The sequence below is a fragment of the Zingiber officinale genome, chromosome 5A, assembly GCF_018446385.1.
Source record: "Zingiber officinale cultivar Zhangliang chromosome 5A, Zo_v1.1, whole genome shotgun sequence".
NCBI lineage: Eukaryota > Viridiplantae > Streptophyta > Magnoliopsida > Zingiberales > Zingiberaceae > Zingiber > Zingiber officinale.
Window position 1 is genome coordinate 149,105,258 of NC_055994.1, and position 13,012 is coordinate 149,118,269.

The following is a 13,012-nucleotide window of genomic DNA, read 5'->3' on the forward strand; positions in this document are numbered from 1 at the left end:
ACGGCCAGGAAGCGGACACGGAACAGGGCAAGATCCATCATTAAAATTTAGAATTTTAAAATTGTCAATAAAATAACATTAATAAAAATTCAAGGTGTTAAATAATTTTAATTTCTATTATTTAAAATGAAAATAAAAATATTTTTTAGCATGTACATACTAAAAATAATTTTAATTTCTATTAATTTTAACGAAGACGATGTGTTAGGCCAAGAGTAAGTTCTAGATAAGTATTTGACTCGTAGCATGGACATACTTAGAGTGAAGTGAACTCCTTCCCTTCTTCGATGACATGCACTTTGTTTGCTTCGAAGAGGAATCGTCTACTTGTCTTTTTTCTTTCGATATTTACTTTTTAATATTTTTTAAAAGGAGTTTGTTCCTTGCAAACAAACCAACCTCTAAACCTTTCATACACATCTTTTTCTTTGATGGTAGAGAAGCAAATTAAGAAACAAAACCCTAATTCAAGCTGACACTTTCACTCCCAGTCCCTCACTTCTCGATCGGATAATATTTTAGTTCGATTGCTCATCTCAAGCTAATTGTATAATTTTAGTATCGCTTAACTACAACGAGAATAAGAGATGGGAAGAACTAAAAGATTCAATAATGTATGGATAAATTGTCCTAAACTATCTGCATATAAATATTTAGTTCTCTTCGATCCCCGCGTCAGAGAAAATTTATTCCCACTCCCTACATGTAAACACTTATTTGCTTCAACTCTCTTTCAACCCTCTTGTTGACGAGTGGCTCATATTTGGATGAAGGGATATCATGGAAGAAAAATCTGTTAAGATTTTTCGTAATAAAATTCTGTTAAGATTTTATATAACAGAATTTTGTTATGTTTTTCATAACAAATTCTGTTACGATTTTACCGGGTCTGGGGGTTTAGTAGTATTTATAGGGATCATTGTAAACTCATTGTAGATCAGACAACACAAGAATCATTAGATGTGATTCTCTTGTGTAGAAGAGAATTCTAATAAAGCTTCGGCCGTTTTGTGGAGTAGGCAAGTCGCCGAACCACGGTAACTCTTTTTCTTTCTCTTCTTCTTCTCCTTCCTGGTGTTTGCTCTCTTTTTGTGCGTCTTTGTCTTGTTGTTCCGCGCGATCTCTTCCTCTTCTTCCGCATTAAAGTTTGAGAGGTATCCCTCTCTTTGCACAACAATTGGTATCGAGCTCAGGTTTTTGGCAGATTTCTTCAATATGTCGGGGACGACTTCCAAGTTTGATATGGTGAAGTTTGACGGAACCGGAAACTTTGGATTATGGCAGAGAAGGGTCAAGGACTTGTTGGTGCAACAAGGCATGGTGAAGGCGCTAGGAGAAAGAAAACCGGAAAGCATGGAGAAATCAGATCGGGAAGAACTTCAGGCGAAGGCAGTATCAACAATCAGGCTTTGTCTTACGGATGACGTGATGTACCATGTCATGGACGAGCAGTCACCGGTGACAGTTTGGCAAAAGCTGGAAAGCCGGTACATGTCAAAATCATTGACAAACAAGTCGTATCTCAGCGTAAATTATTCGGCTGAAGATGATGGAAGGAACCGATCTGAGCCAAGACATCAACGTATTCAACCAGATTGTAAATGATCCGCGGTTGATGTGAAGATCGAAGATGAAGACAAGGCACTGATGTTGTTGAATTCTCTACCTTCATCTCCTACGTACGAGAATTTGGTTACTACTTTGATGTGGGGTAAGGAAACTCTCAAATTGGAGGAGATCACAAGTGCGTTGCTAGGTTTTCACCAAAGGAAGAAAACAAGCGATGAAATTTCTCAAGGAGAAGGACTTGTGGTAAATAGCAACCAAGAGCGTGGTAGGAGCAAATCTCGACATGGATATGACAACAACAACAAGACTCGTTCTAAGTCGAGAAGGAAGAAGGTGATCACGTGCTACAAATGTGGAGGTAAAGGTCATATCAAGAGAAATTGTCCAGAGATAAAGAAATATGTTGCAGAGAACAAAAGTAGTTCGGCAAAGTCTGCAAACATAGTTGAAGAAGAAAATTCAGAAAGCGGTGATGGAGATATGCTATCAGTTATGTCAAGTTCGGAGCAGCTGACGGATGCATGGATTTTAGACTCTGCATGTTCATATCACATGACTCCAAACAAGGATTGGTTTGACACCTATAGGTGGATTCTGGTTCGGTGTTGATGGGAAACGATGCATCATGCAAGTTTTCGGCATAGGGAATGTCGTAATCAAGATGTTTGATGGTGTGATCGAACTTTATGTGATGTTAGATATATACCGAGCTAAGGAAGAACTTGATCTCACTAGGCACACTGGATGGTATTGGTTGTAATTACAAATCAGTGAGCGGGGTGATGAAAGTCAGCAAGGGAGCTCTGACGGTAATGAAAGGACAAAAGGTAGCAGGAAACATCTACAAGTTGATAGGGACTACAGTTGTAGGTGGAGTCGCCTCGGTGGAGTCTGAATCAGATAGTACTGTCTTGTGGCATATGTGGCTAGGGCATATGGGTGAACGTGGGATGCTAGAACTTCACAAGAGAAATTTGTTGAAGGGTGTCAAACGTGCAAGCTTGAATTCTGCAAATTCTGTGTTCTTGGGAAACAGAGCAAAGTGCAATTTAAGACGGCAACAAACAAGACGGAGGGATTCTGGACTACGTACATACGGATCTCTAGGGATCAGCCGGTGTAGCATCACGTGGAGGGCACTTGTATTTTGTGAGTTTTATCGATGATTTCTCACGAAAGGTATGAGTATACTTTATGCGTCACAAGTTGAAAACTTTTGCAAAGTTTAAATTGTTGAAAATTGAAGTGGAGAACCAGACAGGAAGAAAGATCAAATGCCTTAGTCAGACAATGGGACTGAGTACACAAATTCAAAGTTTCAAGAATTTTGTAAGCAACATAGGATAATGAGGCATTTCTTGGTTCGCAGGACACCTCAACAGAATGGGGTAGCGGAAATGTTGAACAGGACAATCATTGAGAAGGCAAGATGTCTCAGGCTGAATGCAGGGCTTGCAAAAAATTTCTGGGCGGAAGCAGTTAACATGGCATGTTAAGCACTAGAAGGCAAAGTATTCGAGGAAGTATGGACAGGGAATCAAGTAGAATACTCTCATCTTCGAGTTTTTGGATGTCCAACCTATATGCACATATCTAGTGAGGAAAGATCAAAATTGGATGCAAAGTCAAAGCAATGCATTTTTCTGGGCTATCAGAAGGAGTTAAAGGCTTCAAGCTTTGGGATCCTAAGGCAAACAAGGTGGTGATCAGCAGAGATGTGGTGTTTGTGAGAAAGCTATGTTACAACGTACTCGGGAAGAAGGAAAGGAAACACCACAAAGCAACAAGAGAAAGATATTGTGCAGGTGGAGCTAGAGACTCATGACTCGATGATTCTAGCTCGAGCACATGGAGCATCGCACTATAGCTAGTGGTAGAATGAGACGAGTCGTAAAACCACCCACTAGATACGGATTCGAAGACTTGGTATCTTATGCACTTACCACTAGTAGCGGAGACCCTACATCTTTTGAGGAGGCAATACATAGCTCTGAAAGGGACAGGTGGACGGGTGCTATGGCAGAGGAGATGGAGTCGTTGCATAAGAACCAAACGTGGGATCTAGTGGAACTTCCTGAAGGAGAGAAAGCTATAGGGTGCAAGTGGATATTCAAGAAGAAAGAAGCAATGTCAGAGGGAGAAGAAGTGAAGTTTAAGGCTCGGTTGGTAGCAAAGGGGTATTCACAAAGAAAGGGGATTGACTATGAAGAAATTTTCTCTCCAGTGGTAAGACATACGTCAATTAGAGCGGTATTGGCTTTGGTGGCACATCACGATTTGTATTTGGAGCAAATGGATGTGAAGACGGCATTTCTTCATGGAAATTTGGAGGAGCAGATTTTTATGTCACAACCTGAGGGATTTAGTCAGTCCGGACAAGAGCAGTTGGTTTGTAAGTTGAAGAAATCGCTCTATGGACTGAAACAATCTCCTAGGCAATGGTACAAACGTTTTGATTCATATATGATTCAAAACGGATATAGGAGATGCGAGTATGACTGCTGCATATATGTGAAGGGCCTTGAAGATGAATCATTGATTTTCTTACTACTATACGTAGATGACATGCTCATTGTTGTGAAGAAGATGAGAGAGGTTGACAAATTGAAGAGGCTACTGAGCAAGGAATTTGACATGAAAGATTTGGGAGAGGCCAAGAAGATTCTTGGGATGGAGATTCACAGGAATAGAGTTGCAGGGAGATTATGGTTGTCTCAACGTAGCTATGTGGAGAAGGTGTTGGATAGGTTCAACATGAAGAATGCAAAGTCAGTGAGCACACCCCTGGCGCATCACTTCAAGTTATCCAGTACACAGTATCCAAAGACGGATGACGAGATCCAAGAGATGTCAAAGGTTCCTTATGCCAGTGCAGTTGGTTGTCTGATGTATGCCATGGTTTGCACGAGACCAGATTTGACGCAAGCAGTTAGTATGGTAAGCAAGTTTCTCTCAAATCCTGGTCGACCACATTGGGATGCAGTGAAATGGATTTTCAGATACTTGAGAAATACAACTAATTATGGCATCATGTTCAGTAGACAACCGGAAGATCCTTTAGTTGCTGGGTACGTAGATGCAGACTATGCAGGAGATTTAGATAACAGGAGGTCTACTACAGGATACGTATTCACTGTGGCAGTTGGACCTATTTGTTGGAAATCTATGATACAATCTATTGTTGCATTGTCTACTACGGAATCCGAGTACATGGCAGCAGCTGAAGCAGCGAAGGAAGCTTTATGGCTTACAGGGTTGGTCAGAGAACTGGGTGTTCAGAAAGGTGGAGTCAAGTTGTTATGCGATAGTCAGAGTGCTATCTATTTGGCGAAGAATCAGGTGTATCATGCGAGAACCAAACACATTGATGTGAGATTTCACAAGATCAGAGAGTTGATTGCTTCCGGGAAAATTCAACTTGAGAAGGTTCACACTGCAGACAATGCTGCAGATATGCTGACAAAGCCAGTGACCACAGAGAAGTTTAAGCATTGCTTGAACTTGATCCATATCTCTAGATGCTAGAGGAAGGAAGCCCAGACCCAGAGATCCAGATGGAGTTTTGTCCAGATATTCGTATTCTTCGAAAGGGTGAATATTCGCCAAGGTGGAGATTGTTGACGAGTGGCTCATATTTGGATGAAGGGATGTCATGGAAGAAAAATCTGTTAAGATTTTTCGTAATAAAATTCTGTTAAGATTTTATATAACAGAATTTTGTTATGTTTTTCATAACAAATTCTGTTATGATTTTACCGGGTCTGGGGGTTTAGTAGTATTTATAGGGATCATTGTAAACCCATTGTAGATCAGACAACACAAGAATCATTAGATGTGATTCTCTTGTGTAGAAGAGAATTCTAATAAAGCTTCAGCCGTTTTGTGGAGTAGGCAAGTCGCCGAACCACGGTAACTCTTTTTCTTTCTCTTCTTCTTCTCCTTCCTGGTGTTTGCTCTATTTTTGTGCGTCTTTGTCTTGTTGTTCCGCGCGATCTCTTTTCTCTCTTCCTCTTCTTCCGCGGTTCAGAAAGGTTGAGAGGTATTGCCCTCTCTTTGCACAACACCTCTAATGCTTACCAATTTATCTAATTGTCTTTATTTTTTAGGGGCAAAAATCTAAAATAAGGTATAATTTTTTCTAAATTTAGCAGCATTTAACTAGAATCTATCGATTGAGAATTGATCGACAATTGATCAGTTTATCATGAGGAAACAGAATGTACAAAAGATCTAAAATGATGTATAATTCTTTCTAAATTCAGTATCATTTAATTAGAATTGAATATATTTTATCAATTGACAATTGATTGGTTTGTCATGAGGGAACAGAAGGTATAAAAAGTCCAAAATGAGATTTAATTCCTCCTAAATTCAACATCATTTAACTATAATCAATTATATTTTCTATCCAATTTAGATGTGTTCAATTGGATAGAAAATACACTCGATTTTAGTTAAATGTACTCAATTGGATAGAAAATATATTCGATTTTAGTGAAATGTAGCTGAATTTAGGAGAAAATATATCTCATTTTAGACTTTTTTACCTAAAAAAATTGAAGGATTTTGGCCTTCAAGGTTGACTGAATTTGATGGCCATGGCCGTCAATGGTTTATGGTAGTAGTCGACGTTGGGAATTAGGACGGGAAAAAAATGTGTATTAGTGAGTTTTAATTAAAATTGAGGGCAATAAGGTAAATTAGTGTTCATGGAGAATTAAAAAAAAATGATAATCCCAGTTAGCCTTATTGACTATCCCTGGGGGTAACCCGCCCGATCCTACGAAAGTTTCCCACCAACTATCAAGGTAAATTGAAAAGCACACGTGGCAGCTAGCCCAAAAGTCTATCATCTTTTAGTTGTGCCCCTCATTTGGAAGAAAAATTCCTACAAATATATCATAGATAGGGATCGAACAGTGGGTGTTTGGGTGATAACCTGAATGTGTTGGTGCAGATTGCACTAACGGTCTAACTTAGATTTGATGAATGACAAGGGAGTTAAGTTAGATGTTTTGTGATCTAATTGTTTTACCGAGTATGCAGGAACTGACCGGACATTAGGCTAAAATCCAGTTAGGTCCGCGGGACTAGATAGCTGGTGCAAAGTCTAGATAAGTCAACGGACCGACTGGATATCTGGCAAGAAAATCGGTTGGGTCTGTGGGACCGGACAACTGATAGAAATCCAGTTGGGTTTGCGGACCGGACAACTAACATAAAGACCTGGTGGGTCAAGAGGCCAATTAGCCGACTGCAAATTGATAAATAGAGGTAAGTCACTAGAGGAAAGTGACTAAGTGAGGTGTTGGTTGCTACTCGGAAAGCCTATAGGTTCCACTGTACAAAAATTTTGTACAAAGGTCTGAACCTTTTCCTAGCTACCATGTGTTCTTTTAAATTAAATTTTGGATCTCCTGCGGAACTTAACACGTTTGATCCAAAACTTAATCTATTTGTTCTTTTAGGTTTTGACTTGGATCTCCTGCGGAACTTAACACGTTCGACCCAAGTCTCCTTAAGTTATTAATTCCATTAAATATTAATTTCCATAAAAGGTTCCCAGTACTGACGTGGCGAGGCACATGACCTTCTTGGATATGGGAGCAACCACCACCGACTAGACAAAACCTTTAATAGAAAGCTAATATTTAATTTCCTAAAATAACTTTAGGTTAACCAAAGAGAACAATCAAATCACAAGGAAAAGAAAGAAACAAAAGAACACAACTTCGAAAAAACATATTCGAAATACTAGAACGTAAGCCTCTTGTATTTGGTATTATTTCCATAAATAACTAGCATGATGCGGAAATAGAAATTACTAGTTATACCTTGTAGAAAAACCTCTTGATCTTCTACCGTATTCCTCTTCTAACCTCGGACGTTGTGTGGGCAACGATCTTCCAAGATGAGAAACCACCAACCACCTTCTTCTCCTCCAAGCAAGGTTCGGCCACAAAAGAAAAGCTTCACCAAGGAGAAAAACCAAAATACTAACCAAGCTCCAAGAGATGCTAGCTTTCTCTCCTTCTTCTTCTTCTTCTCCGAGTAGTATCCGGCCACCACAAGAGCTCCAATAGAAGGGTAGGGTTCGACCACCACAAGAGGAAGAGATGGAGAGGTTGGCCGGCCACACCAAGGAACAAAAGAGGGAGAGGAATAATAGATATTGTGTCTTGTGAAGGCACCCTCACCCCTTCTTTTATATTCCTTGACCTAGGTAAATTAGGAAATTTAATTACAATAAATTTTCCTTAATTTCCTTGACATGATTTAATTGAGAGAAATAAAATAAAATTTCCCCAATTAATTTGTGATGGCCGGCCACATCATTGGAATACAAAAGAGGACAAGTTTTAATCAACAATTAAAACTTCCTAATTTGTTTCCGGAAATTTTAAAAAAATAAAATTTCTCTTTAAAATCTCTTCATGGTTAATAAAAGGAAATATCTATAATTTTAATTTTATTAACATGTGAATAATTTTAAAGAGAAAATAAAACATCTCTTCCAATCTACAAATAAGGAAAGAGATCTAATCTCTTTCTTTAATCTTTTGTAGATCTTTTACAAGAGAGATATTTTAATTTTAATTCTCTTTAAAATATATCTTCCACATAATAATAAAAATTAAAATTAAATTTCTTTTTAATTTTATTTGGCCGGCCCTACTAGCTTGGGTTCAAGCTAGGGCCGGCCACCCAAAGGCCGGCCCTAGCTTGATTCCCAAGCTAGCTTGGCGGCCCCCTTTAGGTGGGTATAGAAGGTGGGTATAGGTGGGTATAGTACTCTATAAATAAGAGGCTACGATAGGGACCGAGAGGAGGAATTGGTTTTGGTCTCCGATAAAATTAAGCATCCCGTGTTCGCCCAACACACAACTTAATTTTATCAACGATAATTCATTCCACTAGAGAACTATCATTGAACTACCGCACCAATCCCAAATTACATTTTGGGCTCCTTCTTATTATGAGTGTGTTAGTCTCCCCGTGTTTAAGATATCGAATGTCCACTAATTAAGTGAGTTCTGACAACTCATTTAATTAATGTCTAAGTCCAAGAGTAGTACCACTCAACTTTATCGTCATGTCGGACTAAGTCCACCTGCAGGTTTAACATGACAATCCTTATGAGCTCCTCTTGGGGACATTATCAACCTAGTATCTCTAGGACACAGTTTCCTTCTATAATCAACAACACACACTATAAGTGATAGCATTTCCCAACTTATCGGGTTTATTGATTCATCGAACTAAATCTCACCCATTGATAAATTAAAGAAATAAATATCAAATATATGTGCTTGTTATTATATTAGGATTAAGAGCACACACTTCCATAATAACTGAGGTCTTTGTTCCTTTATAAAGTCAGTATAAAAGGAACGACCTCGAATGGTCCTACTCAATACACTCTGAGTGTACTAGTGTAATTATATAGTCAAGATAAACTAATACCTAATTACACTACGACCTTCTAATGGTTTGTTCCTTTCCATTCTGGTCGTGAGCTACTGTTTATAATTTATAAGGTACTGATAACATCATCTTCTGTATGTGACACCACATACTGGTACCGAAAAAGGTATTTTAGTATATTGTCCACCGATAGGTCCGCGTGATCTGGGTCTTAGAGTAGGAGTCGCCGAGTCTAAGAACAAAGTAAATCGTTCGTGTCTATTTTGGTTTTCTTACTTGTCGTTTGATTTCTCTATATTTTTTCGTTGCACGTACTCGTGTGTTTTTATTTAAATAATAAAACAAGTTTTTGAAAACCACGTAATTCACCCCCTTCTTACGTGTGTATCGATCAAACAAGATGTCCTACCGCGACACCATAGTCCCGGAGACAATTTTGAAAAATCCTAGTTAGCCTCATTGACTATCCCTAGGGTGACCGGCTCGGCCCACGGAAGTTTCCCATCGGTCACCAGGGTGAATCAGGAAGCACATGCGGTGGTCAGTCCAGAAGCCCAGCATCGTTTTGGTTGCGCCTCCCATTTGAAGAAAAATTTCTACAAATATGTCATAGTCGGGGATTGAACCGCAGGTGCTTGAGCGATAACTTGGATGTTCTACCGTAGCATCATAGCCCCGGAGATAAAAAAGATAATCCCAGTTAGCGTCATCAACTATCCTTGGGGGTGACCGGCCAGACCCTATGAAAGTTTCCCACCAACTATCAGGATAAATCAGAAAGCACACGAGGCGGTCAGTCCAGAAGTGCAGCATCTTTTGATTACACCCCCTATTTAGAGAAATTTTTTTTATAAATATATCATAGCTTAGGATTGAATCACATTTACCTAAATGATAACCTATATATCCTACATATCATAATTCCATTTATTTTTCTGTCCATCGAGAACTTAAGCAAACAAAAACGTTTGATCAGGGAGCTAAACTAACTTTTTCCTAACCAAGGGATTAAGGGCAAAGCTTGAGTTGTGGTTATGAATTTTTGGACAATTTACCGCAATAACAATTTGATAAATTTAGAAATTTACAAGGTCCATAATTTTTTGTATTTTCTACGTGCATAAAAAATTGGGGGGTCGTACTATTTTTTCACGGCATGGATTTGTTTTGGTTAAGAATGGTGATCAACCATCGCCAGGGACGACGTGACGAGAAGATGAGCGGTTGCTGGTTCTCGAAGGGGAAGGCGAGGCTTGACGGCGGCGGAGAGACCGGCTGCCGCTCCTCGGCGCCGTCGTCCTCCGACGGCGCGGGGAGATTGAGATCCAAAACGAAGGCGTTCTTGGTCAACTCCTTCTTCGCTTCCGGCGGCGCGGGCTCGTCCGCGGCGGTGGTTATCCGGCGGTGCCTACGCATGTGACCTCCGAGAGCTTGGCCGGAGGAGAAAGACGTCCTGCAGATGGCGCACTCATGCTCCCTCGGCGACTTCGGTGAGCCAGTAAAGAGGGTTCGGCCGCCGCCGTCCTCCGCCGTCGCAGGAGGCGGCAAGTCCTTGGGCTTCTTGTGTCTGGTGCGGTGGCCGCCGAGGGCCTGGAAGGAGCGGAAGCTCTTGCCGCACGTCTTGCAGTCGTACGCGCACTCCCTGCTGGGGAACCGTCGGCCGCCTCCGCCGGCTGCAGCCGCGGTGGAAGAGGACTTCAAATCGGCGGAATCTGAAGGCGGCGGAGAGACGCGCCCCTGCGCGAGGAGGATGAGGCAGCGAGCCATGACCTCCTCCTCCGGGTCGGCGCTGCTGCTGAAGGATTCCGCCGACGAGGAGGATGCGGAAACCGCCGCCCGGAGGCGCTTCGTCTGCTTGCTCTTGATGACCACCGGCGAGAATTCGACGTGTTTCTTCGCCATGATGTTGCCGTTACTCTGCTCCATGGTTTCCTTCGGCTTCGACGCAACCACAACAGGGCAGGAATAATAAGGGAAGTTGTGAAATTATATATATTTATAGGGAGTGGAAAGCAAGTGTGTTCTGACTTGAGTTGCTCCAACGGATTAAGTGGAAAATGAGGGGTTTATTCGTAAACATGCCTTGAGAGAGGATAATATGGAATTATGTTTGAGTTATCAGGATCTGTTTACTTAGGAGGACGGATAGGGAAAGAGAGAAATATGGAATTATATATATATATATATATATATATAGAAAGAGAATTTTGTGATGATAAATTATGCTATTTCTTACTTTGAAATGGTAAATTTGCATGTAATTCTCACTGGTAAATAAAATTTTACATGTAGTCTCAGTTGTAAAAATCTTTGTTTCCACTCTCTAGTTAAATATATTTATCTAATTACCCTTGATAATTTTAAATATAAAAAGTTTAAAAATAAGTTATAATTCTTCTTAAATTTAGTACATTAAACTAGAATCTAATATATTTTCTATCAAATTGAGCACGATTCTTTTTACACCTTAATTAGATAGAAAATATACTAAATTTTCTTTAAATGGTACTCAATTAGATGAAAAATATATTAAATTTTCTTTAAATGATGTTGAATTTAGGAAGAATTATATTAAGCGGGAAAAAACACATGCTCAATTTAATAGAAAATATACTTGATTCTAGTTTAAAATAATGAATTTAATAGGAATTATACTCGTTTTAAAACTATTTGTACCTAAAAAATATGAGGGACAATTTTGATAGAAAATATACTCGATTCTAATATAAAGTGCTAACTTTAAGAGGAATTGTACTCATTTTAGTATATTTTCTATCAAATTGAGCATGATTCTTTTTCCACCTCAATTGGATAGAAAGTATACTAGATTTTCTTTAAATGGTACTCAATTGGATGTAAAATATACTAGATTTTCTTTAAATGATGTTGAATTTAAGAGGAATTATATTAAAGTAGGAAAAAATCATACTCAATTTATAGGGTGTTTGGCTAAACTTATTAAAAACAGCTTATAAGCTCGTACAGCTTATAAGTTGTTTTAGGAGCTTATAAGTTGTTAGGTCTTATTTTAAAAATAAGTTGTTAAAGTGTTTGGGTGAATTTATTACAATCAACTTGAAGATATTGATGTGTTTGGTATTATAAGATCTTTTTATTAATAAAATTACCAAAAAGGGTATAATACTATTAATAGAGGGTTTTGAGATTTTTATCAATAAAGGGTTTTGGACGAATTTCTACATCGGGGGAGAAAAAATTAGAAAGAGGCGTTGGCGGAGAAGATGACACAACGTTGGAAGAAAAGTCGGCGGAGATAAAAAGATATTAGGCTTATAAAAATTTATGGAGGATAAGATGGGGATTTATGAAATTATATAAGGATATTTTAGAGAAACAAATTATTAAAATAAGATCTTTTTTTAAAAAGTAGGGTCTTTCATACTTTTTTAAAAATAGCTTATAAGTTCCAAAATAACTTATTTTGATAGCTTATAAGCTGTTTGAAAAAAAATTTACCAAACAAATTTGAAGAGCTTATAAGCTTTAAAACAACTTATAAGCTGTTTTAGAGAGCTTATAAGCTCAGCCAAACACCCTCTTAATAGAAAATATACTCAATTCTAGTATAAAGTGCTGACTTTAAGAAGAATTATACTTATTTTTAAATCTTTTGCAAATAAAAAAAATCTGAGGGACAATATTTGCATGAAGGAGTTGAAACATATAAAACTCTGCATGCAATAAATGGAAACAAAATTTTTATGATTGGGAACTGCATGCAAAGTTAAAGTTACAATTGAGAATTTTTCTTTAATTTACCAAATATTTATTCATTTTGTAAATGAAATGACAAATTAATAGCCCCTAAACTTCAAGTTTTTTACTCTCAAAAGCTTCAAAATAATATAGCTATAAGCCTATAACTCTATCTAACTCTGAAACTAACATATATATATGGTTAATTACGTTTGCTCTTATACCAACTCGAACTCATACTAGAAAAAAAAAAAGAAGAAACATTAACTAGGTCAGATGACTTCAAACTTGGAATGAACAC

General features: G+C 38.5%; 1 protein-coding gene across 1 annotated transcript; it reads right to left on the minus strand.

Moving 5' to 3' along the window:
* Positions 1 to 10,143: 10,143 nt before the first annotated feature.
* On the minus strand, positions 10,144 to 10,920 carry LOC121980173 (zinc finger protein ZAT5-like). Its single transcript, XM_042532134.1, has one exon. It carries the CDS (start codon positions 10,918 to 10,920, stop codon positions 10,144 to 10,146), a length of 777 nt encoding a protein of 258 aa, XP_042388068.1.
* Positions 10,921 to 13,012: the final 2,092 nt, after the last annotated feature.

What these genes read in the sequence shown, in the direction of transcription:
- LOC121980173 (XM_042532134.1), bottom strand. Translation starts at nt 10,920, where the DNA reads ATGGAGCAGAGTAACGGCAACATCATGGCGAAGAAACACGTCGAATTC.